The sequence below is a fragment of the Oryzias latipes genome, chromosome 21 (assembly GCF_002234675.1).
Source record: "Oryzias latipes chromosome 21, ASM223467v1".
In the NCBI taxonomy this organism is placed as follows: domain Eukaryota; kingdom Metazoa; phylum Chordata; class Actinopteri; order Beloniformes; family Adrianichthyidae; genus Oryzias; species Oryzias latipes.
This window is the reverse complement of record NC_019879.2, coordinates 14,219,543-14,240,566: the sequence shown is the minus strand read 5'-3', so window position 1 is coordinate 14,240,566 and position 21,024 is coordinate 14,219,543. Positions and strand designations below refer to the sequence as shown.

General features: G+C 39.9%; 1 protein-coding gene across 4 annotated transcripts in view; it reads right to left on the bottom strand.

Annotated features, from left to right (window-relative positions):
* The window catches only part of enox1 (ecto-NOX disulfide-thiol exchanger 1), a 197,887-nt gene that overhangs the window by 89,662 nt on the left and 87,201 nt on the right, over positions 1-21,024 (bottom strand). For 3 of the 4 annotated variants that reach the window (XM_011489515.3, XM_004081660.4, XM_020713096.2), the window contains 2 exons: positions 4,547-4,676; positions 4,294-4,425 (listed from right to left, as the gene is read on the bottom strand). In XM_011489515.3, the coding sequence (XP_011487817.1) occupies positions 4,294-4,425; positions 4,547-4,556 (142 nt within the window). In that variant the 5' untranslated portion in view covers positions 4,557-4,676. Of the gene's footprint in view, positions 1-1,993; positions 2,094-4,293; positions 4,426-4,546; positions 4,677-21,024 lie in introns of those variants that run through there. The other variant, XM_011489513.3, reaches the window with a different exon arrangement.

The following is a 21,024-nucleotide window of genomic DNA, read 5'->3' as shown; positions in this document are numbered from 1 at the left end:
AAAACAAAAGATTTTTTTAAATAAAAGATAGTTCGGACTAATAATAAAATGTGTACAATATTGAATATTTCTTCAGCGGGCCGCCTTCTTCCATTAATTTGCTTAACCCGCTCTATCCCCGCTATAACCTGCGTCTGGTTCTCTCATCCTTGTGCTGCGCTGGAGCGCCCCGACTATCGTGTGATGACCGTATTTTGCGCTCTCTGTGTAGGACACACTGAGGAGCGCGGGGGAAACAACTCTCAGCTGCAGAGGATGTGAACAGGTGGACAGGTAGAGAGGAAATGCAGGTGGAGAGGCGGAGGAGGGGCTTTGGCTTCAAACTCTGTCAGAGATGCAAACACGGGCGTCAGATTGAGACGCAGCTTTCACTGCAGGAGTTGAAGCAGAGACTTTCCCTGGGATGATTTTATGAACTCAAACATGGAAACATGATTACCAAGTAGAACTCTTCAAAATAATAAACCTGGTTTCTCCACATTCTCAGTACCATGCATTGATAAACACAACGCTCCATGCAGCGATCAGATCAGAACTAGTAGCTCCTCCCACACGCGGCCACAGTATCATCCTTTAAAGCAGTGTTTTTCAACCTTTTTTGAGCCACGGCACACTTTAACCCTGACAAAAATCCCGCGGCACACCAGCATCCAAAAAAAAAAAAAAGCAGAAATTCATGGTCTGTATTGATCGACAGCCCCCCCCCCCCCCCCCCCCCCGCGCGCGCAATCTCACGTGGATTTTTGTGATAATTGTGGCAGAAAAAGCAGGAAGTTGCGGCTGTTTTTTTCTAAGAGATGAACCACCAGCTAATGACGAGCTCTAGCTGGTATTTTTGTTAGAACTGAGCGACTTTATCAGCAGAATTAAGAACAAGGAAGTGAAGACTTTAACCACTTCTGATTGGTCAGACTGATGACATGTGATTAAGCCTTCAAGAATGATTGGCGAAGACAGTTAAAGGGGCGGGACTTTTCCTTACACAGTTATAGCTGCAGCTAAATCGCGGTACCGTGACTCTTATCAAAATGTCTTTAATAGAATTAAATAAACACAAAGAAAAAGTAATTTTAAGATCTTTTATATTCCTAACTACTCAGTGTTTTATCAGGGCCTGTTTGGATGGACAAAGAGCTGATTTCCTGGAGATGGAAAATATTTTTAGATCAGTTAATGAGGGCAATTTCTCCACGGCGCACTTGACCATCTCCCACGGCACACTAGTGTGCCACGGCACACTGGTTGAAAAACACTGCTTTAAAGAACACAATGTGCATGGAAATGAAAACAATGGAAATGAATAATTGGAATGCAGTAAATATGTCGTATTTCCTCGCGAGACGGAAACTTCTGTTGTAGAATGAGGATGTGTATGTGCTGCTGAAACCACCCGCGTGTGTGTACGAAGAGGGAGCGCGTGCAGCGCAAGAGGGAGTCAGAGCCGCGTGCAGGGAGTGAAGGAGAACAGTAATAAAAGGTTTCCCCCAGAAGCCCTTAAAGTCTGAACACGGGACTAGCAGAAAAATTAAAATTCTGGCAAAGAAAATCCAACTTTGGAAAAAATGAATAGTGTCCAAAGAAATTTCCAAATTTTGAAGGTCACCAGAGGGAGAAAACTGGCCCAAAATGCTAATGCTTTCCTCCCCACAGTCACAGTCACTGCTCTCCCACACAGGAAGTCATAGAAATATAATTTCACAATCAGTTTTTTTCCTTTTTACACCAATAAGCAGAGCTTTTCATCTGGACCGAGACATTTTTGTTTGTTTCTTAAAACCACCTGTCCAGCACATGTGTTCTGCAACCCCTTTAAATAAAACAAAAAAACTCCTACACCTTTTATTATTCTTGAATCTCCCACTCTGTAAAACTAAACAACATCCAAAACATGTGGAGCGATAATGTTCAATACATCTGGGAAGTCGGGATGCATCCAGAAATTCCTCAGGTCCCTGGAAAACTCTGCGATAACCTCGCCTGGTGGATTACACACCTCTGCACCACAGATTCATCATAATCACATGCGGCTGGTTCTCCCAGAACCGAAGTGAGTTGAGCCAGGGTCATTTCTCTGACTGAGACCTTTGTTGCAGCTGTCACAGACAGAAACAGAGCACAAAAAACAAAAAACAGGAGACAAAAAACAGAAACACTCATATGAAAGACGATAAGCCACAAAAAAGAAATAAAGAGAAATCTACAAGACACAAAGGAGCATACAAGCCTGAAATGTTGAATATATTTTGATAAAAATGAAAAAAATAAAAAAAACAAGGAAGAGTGAGCTGCCACTATTTAGCTCTGAGGCATCTGGCTCCAAATACCTTTTAGCTTGGAGCTCCTTAATCATATAATACTAAAGACATATTATTATTATTATTTTATTATTATTCACATCAGATGCTGATTGTCATTTAAAAAAACAACATTTCAGGTATTTTTGGGGAAAAGGTGACGGCTAAGCTTTATAACCCCAAATCTAATTAATTTTACAAGACAAATTGGAAAATGTTCACAGGAAATGTTAAGGTGTTAATGGTTCCCACAGGGTTCTGTGTTAAATCAGTTTTGTAGGCGACGCATTCACAGTGCAGCCTGACATGCATCTATGGAGTGCTATGCTTTTCTGAAGTATTTTACATTTGTGAAATGAACTTCACAAATGCAAATAGGTTTTGCATCTGCAAACAGAAAATGTGCATATGTAAAGATTGTGCAAGTCTGGATTATTGTTGTGTTTTTGTAACATAAAGAGCATTAGGAGCATCAGGTGGAACCATAGATCTGACACAACACGGACGCGTGTGGCTCACGGCGGCTAAACAACTATCTTTAAGTGACTTAAAAGTTGATCTTCTCCAAAAAAAGAGAGCTGACCATGGCCCCTAAGAAAAACCAGGCCTACGAAGACCTTAAAAGATTCTTGATGATATCCAAGCTGCGTTGTATCCTTTCATGGAGCAAGTGACCGCTAAGCTTACTCCTCTCATGGAGCTAATGGAAGACCTCTGAAGATTCCGAGCTCAAAATGAGCAAAATGATTACAGGGTCGACATTCTGGAGAAAAGACTGGACGATCTGGAATAACAAGCAAGGATGAATAATGTCATTCTCACTGGAGTACCGATCAAACCTCGGGCAAAGCTAAATCCAGCTGGAGTTAGCATTGCTAATGCTAATAGCGCTAGCATTGGTAGGATTTCTTCAGAACCTGGGAGCGAGGGAGAGACTCTGGAACACCAAGTGGAATCATTTCTCATGTCTAAAGGGATTTCCCTGGATGTAAATATTATCAAGATCTGCCACCCGCTCCCCAGGAGAAAGGAGACGGATAAACCAGCGATCCTCATCAGGTTTGTGAACGAATAAAAAACACAAGCTAGGTCTGATGAATCAAAGGAGGAATCTGAAGGGATCCGCTGCTTATCTGAATGACCATCTGACCAGAAGGAATGCTGAAATCGCCAAACATGCCAGGCTTCTCAGGAAGCGACAGCAGATTGAGAACACTTGGGTTAAAGGCTGCAGGATTTATGTCAAACCACTTGGTCCACCGAACTGGTCCAAGGTTCTGGTTGTGAACACCATGAAAGACTTTGAGAAGTGTTTGATCATGGACGTCTGAACCAACATGCAGTAATAAATCAAAGAGCCAAATAATTTCCAGAAATATGACGCCTGGATTCATCGCTTTCTCCAAAAGTCTGAAGTGACCCTGATTTTTAGAAAAAATTCTGACCTGCAGACAACTTGACCTCAACTTTCAGCGCCGCTGACAACAGCAGCAGGATACGGACCTTAATCTAATGTCTGTTGTTTTAGACAAAATCAAAAAAGTGTGTTGTGTTCTAGGAAATCATTTCTGCAGAGCAGCAGAAGTTAATTAGAAATTTCCCTCTAAATTGTGGACAGGACTGTTGGTCCAGAGTAAGCCCGCCCCCATTTCCTCTCACTACCCAAACCTAACATTACCGGTGCAACAAAAATGAGAAGCAATATTGATGTGATATTGAAGAAAAGATGTACATGGATCCAGTCATCCGCAAGTGGATACATTTAAATGGACCGAAGCGTAGCTTCAATGTAACAACTATAAGCTTTTACAAACACCCTTTTTTTATCACAAGGATTTGAACAAAGGAATGCTCAGAAACTCAATTTAAGGCTGAATTTTCTTTATAAATTGCCTCCATTATGAGAAAAATGCTACAAGAACATGTTAAAAACAGAGAAAAACACAATGTTTAGTTGTCAAGAGGATAAAGGAATATTAAGAAAGGTTAAAGAATTTACCTGAAACCAGCTGGTGTCCACTAATGCCCACAGGCATGATCCCCAAGTTGTTCATTGCAGTTGCCCATGGTCCATGATCAGAAATGGGGACGTTCAGATGGTTCTGCTCGGCACCTTCAGCGGCTGCACCAGCTATACACACACTCATCGTAAACTTCAGGTTCAATGTCCACAAATGTTTAGTTGATCAGTGAGAGTACACTTCCTCCATGAATCAATGCATGTTTACAGAAAAGCAGTGACTGTTACATACCACTCGCCATAGCGGGTGGTCCTTTCTCTCCTGTCTCATCAGATCCTTTTCTGCGACCCAGAGAGCAGGGGATGGATCAGCGGCTGGATGAACACACAGGCTCATCCAGTCTGATCCACAACTAGGCTACCTGTAAAAGACCAGAGAACAGACACTGAAAACTAACCTGGTTAAGAGAAGGAAAAGCAAAGACCTGCCGAGACTGGAAAGGAGTCAGCGTGGAAACACGATGCAATAATAGATAAACTCGTGGGTCATAAAGAGGTAGCATCAAGTTCCAAAATGAAGCTGTGTAAGGTAACACATGAATAAATGTGCAAACATTTACGCACATTCATATCTTAAAGTTTCTTATGTGGAAAAACACTAAAACAGCCACTCTAGCCACTCTAACAGATTTCTGTGCTTTTTGTGTTATCAGCTGACATGTCACCCATGCAGACATTATATGGTGAATTAAATGATTTGTTTTTACCTCTCCTAAAAAAATTTTTTTTTCTCTAGAGACTTTAAAAGTCCACAAATAAACTGACTTATGTTTGAAATTACCCTTTTTAAGAGAAATAAATCAGAAAAATGTTTTTTTTTAATGCTTTTGCGTCATTATTAGAGGCAGAAAGTAAATACCAGCAGCTGAAGACATCATAAAACAACAAACAAAAAATTTTTCACATTATATTTTGCTTACAGCATAATCTAAATAATATATTTTTGTCACGGCGGGGGTTGAGGGAGTACCCAGATGCAGAGAGGAGGAGGCAGGACATTTCAGATGAGTAAAGTCCTTAATAACTCAAAATCAACCTAAAACAAAAGCCCTGCATTGTTAGCAGGCAATTCAATTAAATTCAATTCAATTTTATTTGTATAGCCCAAATTCACAACAACAGTCGTCTCGATGGACTTCGTATCAGTAATTAAAAAAGTTAAACATAAAATCAAAAAGATCATGAATACACAGAATTCAATAGGAAAATACTAAGGAAAAACTCCTAAAAAAAACTGGAGGCAGGCAAACCCCAAACTGTAAACACTGTAAACACTAGAAACACTAGAAAACGGGGAACTAGAATGTAGCACCTCAAATGCTGAGTTGGACCAGAATAGTTCTAGATTCAGAGGAGCAGTTGAAAAGACTAAATTAAATAAATAACCACAGACCACAATTATGATTTTTTAACTTTTAACTTATTTATAAATGGATGCGAATTAACAAAAACACTTTCAAATGATTACAGAGCATGAAAAATTTAACTTGATAACCCAGATAAAATTTGTGTAGAAAGAAAATTGGTTAACCCCGGGGTTGGTCAAATTTTACCTTGCAAGGTTCTCAGAAAAATACTCTTTAGTTCAATTTTAAACCCAATATACCAGGTTGGTTCAGAAAAAATAATGCAATAAAAATATATAAAATTCTCTTAATCAAAACAAAATATCTAAAAAAAGAAATACAAGTCTGTTCCGTCCTTGGGCAATTCTTTCAGATCCAGGTGATTGGGCACCTCCTGTGGAATTAAGGTAGTCACTCTCCTACCACAATTGAACGCAGTGTTCAATTTCTCCTTTGAGGCAATCAGAGTTCCAGGGCTCTTTTAAGATTGCTTCTGACTGTTCAGACTCCAGTTGGGTTACTCGCCATCACCATACATCCGTCATTTGCTGCGGCGTGTGGGAACTGGGCACTCGCGACGGTGGTGAATTTACACAATGGAAAAAAACTGACCAAGTCCTTTGTAAATGTGAAACAAAACAAAACGTGTTATCTGGGAGGCAATATCTTGAAAATAATTGTCTTTCTTTCAAAAAAAAAACATAAAAGAACGGGAACAACTCGCTCACGTTCTCTCAACAGTCTGAGGTCCAGCTCACAGATCTCACATCTGACATATCCTTCCGCGCATGTTCTTCTGTCCTTCCCAACCTACAGCGCCCTCTACAGGATAAAAAAAAACTTCTCTCACAAGTTCTAGATCAACAATGTAAAAAAGTTTATCTTTCCAACATCCAAATGTGATCTTATCACCCTCTCACGTGGTAAAAGTATTATCTGAGCTTCTTCATCCACTAAATCATCTTCAAATGAACACGCTGCTTCACCTCTCTCAAAACAAACTAACCTTCAACTAAACCTGCTCCAGACCAGGTTATGTTCAGAGCATGAGTTACTATGGCAACTTGACATACCCTGAAACATACCTCCATTTCTGGAACCGAAAGCTGAGGTTATCAACTTCCTTAGCCTCAAACTTACCGTGGGAGCTAGCATAACCTGCTTTCTGGAATACCCCCCAGCACAGGAGCAAGGGAAGGACAGGACTTAAATACATACGTACAACGAGACACAGGAGACAACCATAAGGGCAGATGGGGACCACAAGTAAAACTTAATGCTACAACAAAACGAAATAAAACAAGAAACAGAACTCAAAACATGACAACAAAAAAACAACAAAAAAAAGACCCCCCCACCTCCCCTCAAGGAACCGCTCTGAAGTTCCAAAAAAGTCAACCAAGGAAAGAGGGGGGAATCTGGAGGCCACACTAAACAGGCAACAGAGTCCACAGGGGCCAAGACAGGGGGGCAGACTAGCGAGGCAGAGACCATGAGTCCGCTGAGGCGGGTCCGGAGGGCGGCAAGGAGGCCGTGCTCTCCAGCGAGGCATCCGAGGCAGGTCCAGAAGCGCGGGGGGCCGGGCTGTCCGGCGAGGCGGGTTCGTAGAACGGCCAGGAGGCCGCGCTGTCTAGTGAAACAGACAAGCTCGAAGCAGGTCTGGCCAGCAATCGGCTGGTGGGTGAGGCTCAGAGTCTGGAACAGACAGGTCGAACCTGGAGTCTGGAACAGACAGGTCGGACCTGGAGTCTGGAACAGACAGGTCGGACCTGGAGTCTGGAACTGGCGGATCGGGCTAGCAGTTGGCGGGCGGCTCAGACTCAAAGTCCGGAAAAGGTGAACCGGGCCAGCATTCGGCGGGTGGGTCAGGCTCGGAGTCCCCAACAGGCAGATCAGGCCAGCAGTCGGATCAGGCTAGCAGTCGCCGAGCGGATCAGGCTAGCAGTCGGCGAGCGGGTCAGGCTCGGAGTCTACAACAGGCGGATCGGGCCAGCAGACGGATCAGGCCAGCAGTAAGATTTTCCTACAAATTTCTAACTATCAAGATGTTTTCAAACATTTTTGAAAAAGATGTTGAGAGGTGCCAGGGCATAAAGATATGCAACTAACCCTGACCTGGAAAACATGCTTTCTAAACCTCAGCGACTAGATTTCTTACAAAACCTAACCCAATCAGCAAATGAAGCTGACAGCCCAGGAAAACATAAAGCAATAATGGATAAGACGTTGGTCCGAACATCTTGATTTAGATGAGTCAAAAGTGCAGACTGATGAGTTGATGTTTGGTTTCTTCATGTTTTGACAGACATGCTGCTGTGAAAGCACCTCCACTTTTGTTAGTCACTATTTGAGTGTCTCATTAAGGCATGCATTGGTTTATGTTGGCTCATGAAGAGAAAATTAGCTCCCAAGCTACAGAGTCTCCTTTTATTCAAACATAGAGTGGTTTTCATAACAACTAACATAAGCATATAAGATCTGATAAATCTCTTTTCTTTTTCATCATCCATCATGTCTGCGTGAGTCAGCTGGACAATGCTGAACTCCACTGTGTTGGCTCACTTTCATGCAGCATGAAATATTTATTACTGAATCCATGTTCTGTAAATTATTCATGAGCTCAGCTGATGGTTGAATCATTCAAATACAACAGCAGCAGGTGGTGCATCAGGACACACAGACCAGCGTATTTGCCTATAAATCATCATCCAGTTTTTGAATTAGAATGGAGAAATTCCTGGTTTAGTTCATTATGGAATTAAACTTGTAATTTTCAGTTAGTCCGAACCTTGTGACATTGATTGCAGACCAAACTTGACCTACTGTCATGTCTATGCTTCAGGCTGCCAAGAACCAGATGTCTGGTTCTTGCAGTCCACAACTGCGGACACCCATGGAGGTGGCTCATTTCACAGTTTTAGTAACTTAATAAAGTGACTGGACTCTGCACAGTTTTGTTGACTTCAGCACGAACAGGAATAATTACAGAAACTGGGTTTACATTTTTGCCATTTTCCAAATAAGAAGCACATTCTGGATAATTCTGCACTTGGATATTGCTGGCTCACCATTTGAGTGTTGATTGGCCTGGAGAGTTTGAATAAACGCCCAGAGCTTGAAAGTACCGACTGGAGAGGAAAATTCTACCGAGCATAAATTACCAAACTCTATCAGCCGAAAGCAAGTCATAAGAAACAGAAAGTACTACAAACTTCACTAAGAAACACACACCAACTGTGGCTATGGCAGATTGGGTTTGGTTTTCCATACAGTGCTGCCAGCTCCTCAGAAAAGAAAATCCAGAAGCTTTTTTATCCACCCATCAATTTTTAGGCACCGGTGGTGCCTGGAGACCAGGATTGGTGACAGAAACGTAAAGGTTTAATACATAAACGTCAACATGACAAAATCTGTGAACCAAAAGTGAGACAAAAAAGGGTGACAATGCAGACAATCCGACAAGGACGAACAGAAAACTAGACAGCCTCCTAAGGACAATTAACAAAAATGAAAACAGCTGTGGATGGTTAGCTTGAACCTTGTGCGACTGTGACAATGAGACTTTTGGGGACACAGGGCTGCTAGAGCCCACTCTACCTAATGTAGGGTGAGGGCAGGGTTCCCTTGGACAGGTAACCATCTGTTGCTAGGTCACACATCAAAATCAAACCAGGAACAATTTAGAGTCATCAATTAACATACAAAGCATGTGTTTGGACTGCAGGAGGAAAAGCCAGAAAAAACATGCAAACTCTACACAAAAAGGATGGAGTTAGGATAATTCATTTTTGTTCACTAGGACGCTGTTTCTCAAATAACTTTCTACAAAACTGTGGATCCTTACTTTCTTCCTCCGATGATGAGCAGTCAATGTCTGCATTGTCCAAAATGTCTCCCCCATTATGTCACTCTGGACCAAACAGCAATGTTCTCTGAACATAGAGCAGAAAATGTTTGTCTGGGATGTGGGAGGAGCCTATAGCAGCTCCAACTACTGCTGCAGAATAGTGAGAATGATGCCAATTCCACATCATCACTCTCCAATATTGCTAGACTTGTTTGCAGTTTGTCTTTTGAAAACAAAGGGGTCTAAAAAGTGGCTTTAAATAAGCTGTTAAAATACAGAGTAATGTTAAGACATTTTGCATTAAAACTCAAATTCAATTATATTGAAGGCTGCATTATTGTCTCTTCTTTGTCTCCGATCAATTTTGCAGGTTGTTCAACCATCAAAGTTAGCATATTTATTGTTTGATGTTAAATGAAAATGGATGATTTAAATGGGCCAAAAGTACAGTATTTTTTCTTTGCAAGAATCTTTGGTGCCCCTTTAAACATTTGTTTGCAGTTTAAAAAAAAAAAGTTATTTGTTACAGAACGCCCAGTGACATTTCTGTGGAGACAGACTTCCGCCTGCTTCCACTGCAGCAAAACTAAGAAGATAAATACAAGAAAATAAGAGGCCCAGATACCCACAATCCATCAAATGTTGCTGTTTTTAAACATTTAATGGATGTTTTTTTTTTTTTAATTACACACATTGGGGCGGCAGTGGCTCAGGCAGTAGGGTAGGTTGTTCAGTGACTGATGGGTCGGTGTGTGAATGTGTGTGAATGTGTGTGAATGTGGCAACTGAGGCTACACTAGTAGTTACCATCACCAAGTATGAATGAGGAGTGAATGAATAATGGACAAATTGTAAGTGCTTTGAGCACCAAGAAAAAGCGCAGATAAATCTAATCCTTTATCATTACATTTTTTTAAGGTCATTTTTAGTTTTTGCAGCAGCTGTCTCCACATTAGTCACAATCCCTGCTGCTTCAAAATCCTCTATACATGCTATGGAAAAGGGTTTGATGGCCATGTCCACACAGAACAACACGCATGTTCTTCATCAGTCTGCACTGATGTTTTAAAAGTTGACCCATAAATCAGGCATGGAAATAGCATCTTTCTCTGCTTGGTTTTTGAAAGTGCTCCAGCTCTTTAAGATGCATTCCACAAAATCCCTCCGCATTAAAAATGTTAATGGAGCATGGCAGCAGTCTCTGCTGGAAATTTTGTAAACACTTCTCCTTCAAAGACACCCTGTTTTCAGGGATGTCCCCGTCTACACATCTCACCAGTTAAAGAGCAGAGACCGAAAGATGTGTTGACTGCCTCCCTCACAATCAAGGAGGAATGATTTTTCATGAAACTCAATCGGGACAAAATAACAAAAATGCAGAAATGGCCTAAATCCTTTCCTTTCACATCATAACACTTTTCGGATGAGTCCACAGTTGCTGTGTTTGATGGCAGCAATGAGCTGACAAAAGCATCACTCCTCTCTTGGCTCTGCAGGGATTATCTGTTCGTGCCTACAGCGCCACATGCAAGGCTGCTATGCTGTTGAGACAAACATGCACGCCTCAGAAAAAGTGGATGACAACATCAATGAAATCCTCTTCAAATTAGCTGATTATTGTTCAGGTTTTATCTATCTCTGCAAAACAATGCAGGACTGTAAAGTGGGCCATACAGATGACTGATTTGAAGAGGGCCTAATCTCAGCAGCCTCATCATCCTTCCCTCTGTTATGGGAAAAAAATCCAGCTGTTTGGGTGTGAGAAAGGAGATTAGGATCAGTTTGAAAAGTTCTGGATAAAAATGCTAAATGTAGACCTGAGCGAGAAAACCTGGCAGTGGGTTTGGATCTGTAGCTCTGTTGGTTTTGTTCCTCTAAAACCTTTCCAGATGTGCTCACTTGTTTATTTTTTTTGCTCTAAAACAATAAATTATACTGTATTTCCATCATTTGGAGCAAACAACTTTCCCTCACAGTTATAATCCTATCAGTAAAGATTAGATTTAAATAAACACTATGTTTCAAATGAAGGGCTTATCCTATGCGACTAAGATCTATAAATGTTTTAGATTTCAGAATCATTCAATGAGGTGGAACAACACATTTCCTGTAATTTCTCTGCACGTTTTCAAGTTGATTGATGTGACTGGTATCAGATTAACATCTCTTTGAACAATAAATTCCCTTCAGTTTAAAGTGTTTTATGCAAAGCTTTTCCACAAACTGATGCTAAAAAAACCCAAAAGCAGCAACTGTTTGACTTCTGGAGTAACTATCCTTATACAACTGCTTGATTTGTTTCAAGGTCAGGGGCCCCTTTTTCTATGAAGCAAGACTCATACTCCCAAACTGTTTACAACAACATTCATATGGATGCTTATGTTGCATCAATCCATCTCATCAAAAGACCGGTCGCTGCAAGCAGCTTGGTTATCCAATATCAAAAGACAAACAGACGTTGCTTATGGCAGCATTCTCATGAGGGATGCTGTGTAGCCATGGAAACGCAGAGAATGTGAGTAACTTTTAAAGCTGATGCAGAAAGCCCAGCTATGAGTAACAGATGGACTTTCAAGGACAAACATGAACTACCTCTGAGTAATATCAGATGCAGATTTTGATGCTCTCACAAACCTGATATCCTAGCTCTAACATCACTTTGCTTCATTCACACCATACAGTAATGATGATTACCCTCCAGCATCTTGTCGCTTAATGATTACACACACACCCCCCACCACTTCTGTAATCACCCTCCAGATTTCCTTAACTCCCCTCTTCCCCCTTTCTTCTGTGCCCTTACCACCTGTCTCCAACATCCCTCCCTTTTTTTCCCTTTTTCTTTTCCATCCAGTCCAACCGAAAAAAGGGTTAAAAATATAACCAATACAAATAAAGTTTAGCCTAAATCACAAAAAAATAAAAGATCCAGAACCCCGTGTTGTAACAGTAAAATATGTCCAAGACAAGAGGCCTTCAGCTTCTATCTGTCTGCTCAGTTGTTGGACTGGACAAGTAAAAAAAGGAAAAAAAGAGTTTGTTTTTACTATATAAAAGAAAGGTAGGCCACGGGTATTTTCATCACTTTTTGTGCTGGTCGCACGTAAATAACATTAGCCTTTAACAAAACTGTAACTTTAGTTCATCCTATCCAATCACATTTTTTGTCAAAGTTTCTGAGAAGGTCGAGTAAACCTCATTCCGTATGCTCGACCACCTGTAGGCTTCATCTTTATTTTTAGAGCCCTAAAGATGATGTCAGAGATTGCAGATCCAACCCATCCAGTGCACACTGGACACATGTCTGTGGTTTTTCCACAAAAAAACATAATGCTTGTTCCACAATCCAGGAATCCGTACATTTCAACAGAGTTGCATCTAAACACATTTCTGTTTCTAATCACTGAGCACTGTCATGTCACTCTTCCTCATCGCCCACCGCAAAATGTATTCAGAACAAGGCAAGAGACTCTAATCTATAGACAGATTGCAGGGCATGCCAGTCCCAGTATGACTGGGACTCCCTCTTTACCCTTCAACTGCAAGACAGGGTCACGGCCCAGATATCAGTCAGCGCTTGCTGCAGCAAATTACTTCTAATAAAGCCTTTAGAAAGGCTCCATTAAGCATGGAGACAGAGAGGGAGCAGGAGAGCGACAGGCTGTAGCCGAGGCAGCAAATCCAATCAGCTAGAATCAAATCAGTGTCCAGAGGAGCTGGCCAGCTCAGAGCCGGTAATGATTACCAAAAGAAGGGGACCATTTTGCATTTAGGGATTCAATGGCAAATGAAAAGAATCTGTCTGAAATGGAAAACACATGGGTGGATTTGTGGTACGGTTTCAAAAGCACAAAAATGGCTGCCAAACCACTCAAATGATCAGACTCTCAGGACCTGAAAATGCTTATGGACATGACATCATGTAGAAGTAAAAGCAGCTAAGATCATTCAATACTTTTAATCCGATATTTTATGGTTCTCATTGTTAGAGGTTGTTTTATTACCAGCAAGTGGATAATTTTCTGCATTTGTGTTTTTCTATGACACTGTCCTTTCTCTGTAAATGTATGAGAAATTGATAGAAATGTTCTTTTCTTTCAGTCATCAAGAAATCTATATCAGAATGACTGAGAAACCTTCACACTGTAGCTAATAAGTAAAAAACTACTTAAAAATTTCAACAATCTGCAACAGTGATGGAAAGAAGGGACACATTTACTTGTTTTAACTCACTTTTTTGTGGTTCCTTTATCCGTTTATAAAATAATGCTTTTAATCAGGTTTTTCAGAGAGTCAACAACTACTTAAAAACCTAAATTATTTTTCAAGAAACCACAGTGTCTTTATATTCTGGAATTCCATATTAATGAGTCCTGGTTGTGTTTATTAATGTCCAAACAATTTTGAGAGTCACATGGTGCTCTTTCAAAATGTCTGTTTATGTACAGGTTGCAACCAATGTCGGATGTTATAATTTAGGGTGCAGAGGTAAAGCGGTCGACCTCAGGAGATCAGAGTTTTGGTTCGAGCTTCGCCTGCCCACCTGTGTTGAAGTTTCCTTAGGCAAGACATTGAACCACACGTTGCCGGTTGTAAGTTAGCACCAGTGTACAGCAGCAGAGTGTAAATGTGTGTGTGTAAGTGAAGGGGACTGTGACAGTAAAGCACTTTTTGGCTTTCAGGAAGGTAGAAAAGAGCTATAAAAGTACACATTTACCATTTGTTGTAAATGCACGAACACAGCTAATGTGTAACAGTATCAGACTGTGTTTTTCTTTAAATGTTACCAGCAAAGTTGTGAGTCACTGGTATTGTAAATGCTCTTAACGTGGCTAACATGTAGCTGTATTGGACTGTTTCCTTTATGTGTTGCTATCATGGTTAGGAGTTAGCATACTCAGTAATGTTAGTTTTAGCAGTAGCCTATCAGTCTGTTTTTTTTATGTGTTGCCAACAGAGTGGAGGATTACAGGTATTGTGGATACTCTAACATGGTTAACATGTAGCATTTTACGTGTTTAAGGGTTAATGTGAACACAGGTAATAAAGTCTAGTTACTTGTGGACTTATGTCTGACCCTTGTTTCACGTAATGCACCTTATAGTTTGGTGTGCCTTACATATGACATCATTCCGAAAATTGATTATTTATTGACGGTGCGCCTTATAATCCGGTGTGCGCTATAGTTCAGAAAAGATGGTGTTCATCACGTGTTTAATCAAAATTCATCAAACTAAGCAACTCAAATGATCTGCATGAGACTAACCTAATGCTGTGTCCAATTTAAAACACATCAAAGTGTGTTCTTCTTTTCAAGAAAGTGAGACAAGTTTTAAAACTATCAGGAGGGATTTTGGTCATTAAACCAACTGGAGACACTCGGTTTAATTAACAGTTTTGAGAACAACGGCTGATTTTTTCAAGATGCGAAGAAAAACCCAGCTTTCTCAGGGTAAATATGGAAGCATGTCAAGCCAAAGAATAATTATTTGGCTTAATTGGTAAAAGCCAAATTTCAGGCAATAACACATGCACAGAGTAGTTCTTACAGTGTAGTAAAGCCACGAGTAAAGAGTAGCAGAGAAGTAATTTTAACAAGATGAAAATCCTTTTTGGGAATTCAAGAACAGGTCTCTGGAATTTTGCAGATCAGTAAGTTTTTTTGTGTTGCTCCATTGATCTCACACTAGATAAATAAAGTTAACAAACAGATCAGAAAAACTGAAAGGCCAAGTCATTGACATTGCTCTTATAAGCCATTCTTTTACGAGCAAAAAAAGCTGCTGGAGCGTCCCTAAAGAAATAACAGAATAAAGCATTGTAGTCAATTTCACTGAATTTTTGTTTGCTATCATGAAAACAAAAGTGTAGTCAGCAACATTTATAAAATAAGCCTTGTGGACACTGACTTTTCTCATCATGACTTATGTCAAAAATCTGGCTTTCACAATGCATTAAATGCAAACCACTTATTTTATTTAACTACCATTAAAACTAGAAGATTATACATTTCTGTTAAAATAATCAGATAACAGCATCTGAGGTCTAAAGATCTCTCCCATTAGCCTTCAAAACCATGCGGTCCTATTATATGAACCTCACTCAGCACACTGCTAATATACAGTTTGTGTCAGAGCTCCATTACTGGGAGCGCTTCATGGATCTCAGTAACAGCGGTGCAACTCTTTAGCCACTGAATCAATCCACCGTGAATTGTTTAAAATTCATGCCATGCTCTTAGTGAGGCTGCGGTTCGTGTTTCGAATCTCTTTAATCCACTTAAGGGCTGAGAGGAAGCAGAGACGTGGAGTCCAAATAACTGCAAGCTTTGAGGAAAAAGAGGACACACAAAGAAGTGAAGAAACATGAGGAGCAGAAAAAAATGACCAGCGGGAGTACAATACAGGCTGGAAACACTGAGAGCAATTTATCTGCATATTAACAGAATATGTGTGAGTGTGAGAGTGAATGGGTGTGTGATTGTGGACATTCTACCATGCGACAGACTGGCGACCTGACCAGGGTGTCCCTTGCCTTTGCCCACAAGTGGCTACGGCAGCCCCGTGAAACGGAATAGAAAATGAATGAATGAATGAATATTAACAGAATACATGTGCTATTAAATGGTCACATTTTTAGCATTTCAGATGTTTATGCTGGAAGATCACAAAGTTTGCCTTTTGAATCGATGATTGAAACTACACAACCTATTATGTTGTTTAACTATAAAGTGATTATATGAGGTCAGATTGGAAATACGTCTAAATAATGTTTGTGGGGTGGTTTGGATCTGCATTACGTAAGAATGTAAAACTATATTAGTATAACATTTTTAGTAATGGTTTTATTGTAGTTGATTTATTCTTCTAAAAAAACTACAAGACATTATCTTTACTTATTCATTTATTCAGTAGATGAGCAATCTCGGTCACCTACTGACATGACAAGTTATGAATGCAAAAAAACAAAAAGATCCAGAGATATTTTTGTCAGGTTCGTATAGACACAATATGCAGGACGCAGGAAAATCCAAAATAAAAGGTTCCTTTTATTAGGAAAAAACTGGAAACACAGGCAAGATGGCTCAAATCTCTCATTACAGCACAATACAATCTGGCAACGAATGCAGGGGAGACGCAGACTATAAACAGGAATGATTGATTTGACAATTACACACAGGTGGACAGATCAGGGAGGGCAGGTGATCACAATGAGGGAACATTTACACTGGGAAGGAGAACTCAAGACAACTGAAATGAGAGGGCCAGGGAACACCTGGAAGTAACAAAATTAACCAAAATAAAAGTAGAACTAAAACCACACTGGTCCTAATACCTCACAATTTTAGATCCCATCTCATTTAGCCAGCTGTTGTTAGCAATCCTCTAAACCACAGACGGACAGATTTGGTGAGGTGAAAATATGTGAGCGCAAACCATCCAGCCTGCATTCTTTGAAACCTTACAATAACATTAAATGCAAATGAACAATGTAATGACAATTATTTTGCAATGGGATATTTTCATTTTTTACAATAAACATGAATAAATTTAAAATTCCAGTTAAATCAAAGTTACTGTGAATTTCTGATCTGAAGACCAGAAAAAATTAAGAAAAAGTCTAAAAAAAACTTTTGTCAACATTAAATCTGGGTTCATATGAAATGTGTTTTATTCAGTATTCTATTATTCCATCTATCCATCCATCCATCCATCCATCCATCCATCCATCCATCCATCCATCCATTTTCTTAACCTGTTATATCTCTTTAGATACATAGAGTTGTCAGAGCTTGTCCTGGTTACTGTTGGGCGAAGGTGTGGTATAGAGCCCTGCGCGGGACTATTTTCTTCATCCCGCTCCCGCCCACGCCCGCTGAATTTCTGACCAATCCCGCCCGCTCCCGCAACGTATGCGTTACACTCCCGCCCGCACCCGCAAAACTCATAGAATTTAGTCCCGCACAGTAATAGAGATGCATTGATTTTGTATCATCTCCCGTCCCGCAGGAAAAAACACGTATGTGTATTGATATTATTAAAGAGATTCATGTCCCTCCTCCAGCCTCATCTTTTCATGCATTCCTCTTTTGTGTAATATGCAATTAATTATTAAATATGTTTTCACAAATCCTGTTCGGTTAAAAGTGTGCGTGTGTGCGCGCGCAGACAGACGGCCTGAAGCGTGCTCTTAGTAAGAGGCGGGGCGGGGCGTTGCACACCCCCATCAACAGGTTAGATGACAGAGGCCATTGGGCGTCTCTACCTGGTGCCTTCACGGAGCTTCAGTACATAAGAATCCAACAGTCGCACAGCCGAACGTAGTCCGCTAATATATATTCATGAGATATTCATGGCAGCACTGATCCCGCAGGGTTTTTTTTTGCCGCCCGCTCCCGCCCGCAACACAATTCAAACCGCCCAATCCCGCGAGATTTGTGTTGGGTCCCACGGGACCCGGCGGGACCCAATCCCAATGCAGCCCTCTAGTGTGGTACACCCTGGACAGGTCCCCAGTCTGTTGCAGATCACACAATATCAACCAATAAATGTTCACCAGAAATGTTTAAATGTAAATCATATGAACAGCAAAATAACATAAATACCTTTTTCAGAAGTACATACCACTGTGGTTTTGATCACAAAAACAAATCTGTTCATTCCATTTACAGTTGACATTTTAGAAATGAGCTAGAAAGTGTCAGAGAAGGGATCTGCAGCAGTGTGGCCCATGGTTTATAATAGAACCTAGCCAATCACAGTAAAGAAATCTTATTATTGGTTTTATGATAGGAGCCTGTGTGTTGTATGGACTTTGAACATGCCGTGTCTAAACACTCTCAGTCTAAGCAGAACAGCACTGGTCCTCATCACTAAAGATGCCCCAAAGGCTTGTACCATTTTATTTTTACTACTTGCTTGAGATACTTCAGTTCAGTTTGAAGCAGCAAATCCTTTCAAATTGCGAGTTTCCTGTTGAGTTGAGGTGCAAATAACATTTCAGACCATGAAACTCATGAAAATAATTCTGTTCATGAGATTGGCATTACAACATCAAACTAGACATGTTAGTGATTCCAGCGTAATCTTTGCAGAACCTGAACCATAAAGACCTGCTTTCAACTGGCGGAGGTTCCTCCACAAACGTTAACACAAACACAAGCAAAGACGGATAACTCCACAGTGAGGAGCAGGAACATCCATCTGCTGCAACAACCTGGAGCTTGTTAGAGGTGGGGAAGGATGGCAGCAGACAAATCACTGTTGCTTTCATGATAAGGGGCAACAGAATCAGCCTCACTAGTTAGACTCTCATGTAATTGGCTTCATTAGACAGCTGAGGCATATCTTAGTTTCAGAATGTTCAAATGGTTGTTTCTGTATGTTCCACACTGCAGGACTCTAAATCTAATCAGCGTTTTGTTTCAAATTCAAATTTAAAAAAGAGAGGGTAAGGAGTACAATTTCAGCAAAAATAGAAATTAGCAGAAATCTGTTTCCTAAAAATCTGCAAAGAAATCATGACACTGGCAGATTTTTTATTTAGTTTGTTTTGTTATTTATTCTGTATTTAGTTTATGTAAAAGCAAACAAACAAAAAAAACCATCATAACACTGATTGAACAATGACAACAATGGCAGATTTAAAGCAAATCCGTTAGGTCATTGTGGCGTCTGTCCATTAAATTAAGTTGAATAAACTTAGAATAATTTAGAGTTTTTATAGTGTAGAAAAAAAAAATTAAACACAGAAACCTTTTAATCTCATCACAATGCAAAGATAAACCCAACATCACGTGGATTAAAAAAAATGCTCTGTGTGAAACCCAAAAATGTGCTCATCATCGCACAGCTAACACAGCACAGCTCATGATGATGGTCTACAAACAGGACAGTTGCTTCACAGTCTTCAGTACATTAGTTATTTATTTCAGACTAAACTGTCAATTGCAACATTCATGCGGCCTGATACAGATCCAGTATAAAAAAAGGAAAACCAGAAGTGAGTTTTACATCAAAAGATCACCAAAATCCTTATCCTTTCATGTGAAAATTGGATGTGCACATCTTAAAGTAATACTGCTGAACAATAAGTAAATATTTAAACTCTTAGGTCCGATGAAGGCTGTCCTAAAACAAAGAGCTTAAAAGATGTCACTCAAACAGAAGGGCTCTTTATGGGGGTAAACATGCACTGACCTCCATCAGCCATAAAAAACACAGTTTGAAAAGTCCTGAGCACGTCTCATCTGTAACTATGGCTTTTAAAGTCCTGATGATGACGTGATCCTCTTTTTCTGTAATTGATCACCTAATTTTTTTTATCTTACATTTTCACGGTTCAAACAGCTTGATGTTTTCCAATGTGTCATTATGCTGATATTTCAAAATGAAAGGATATAACATCAGCCGTCTAAAAACGTCCATTCACATCTTTTTCCCTTTTTTCCACGTGTTCCACACAAAACAGTCTCTTGTTTGAATGTTTTGCCATCGTTAGCTTTTAAACTGACAGTCTCTAAAAATTATATTCTAAACTGTTAGGTATTATTTGCTTATTCCAAGAGTTTTTCCTCCACCCAAAAGAGCAGCACAGCTGATACACAATTCCAAAAAAAATGTCCATGAAAATTTTTACTCTACAGCAAAGCTTCTCAATTATTTTTTGCCAGGCTCCCTCTATGAAATAGAAAATGTTTCGCACCCCCCCTAACGCCCCCACACACATACACTCCCTCGGTGACAATATATGTATCTATTAAAATTGAGTAAGTATACCTGAAATTGTATCTTTTAGCAATTAAAAAAGATAAAAGCTATATAAATCCCCTTTCTACACATATTAACTTTATTTTCCCACAGAAACCCTGTTATAGTCTAAAACAGAAAAGAAACTTAAAGTGCCTGAAATAAAAAATCTGTCATTTTTTATTTAAACTAAAAAAAAATTTTAACAACTGAACCATTTGATGCTTAGAAAATAATTCAATCAATAAATAATATTAAATGTAAATTGATCTGAAACATTAACACAGCAGCACCAATGTATTTAATGTTTTTTTGTCTGAAGAAAAAGGTAAAAAACATTGTGCTGATATTTTTTCTAAATGATGGAGATAGAAGTGCTGCGTAGGCTTGCTTTTCAGAGGGTCAGACTTCAGACACATACATGAAAGTGATCTAAACATTCAGATTGATTAATGAACTTATTTTGGCAACGCACCACAATGGAGATGCACCGCAGACACACCGCAGACGTACCCACAGACAGACCTGTGAAAATCCCACTTAATGCTTTAGTTAATCCACTGAAATGACAGATTTGGTTAAAGACACTGAATTTATCTGTTTAAATCAAATTAAAGGAAGAATTTGTGGCAGGATATACTGAGGTGACCCGCATACTGCGGGTCACCTCAGTAAATCCTAAATCCGCCTTAGTCACAAGGGCAGTTGTGACCAAGGCTTTCAAGGTTTACACTTCAAGTAAAAAAGAAAATAATAGGAAAAATTAAAC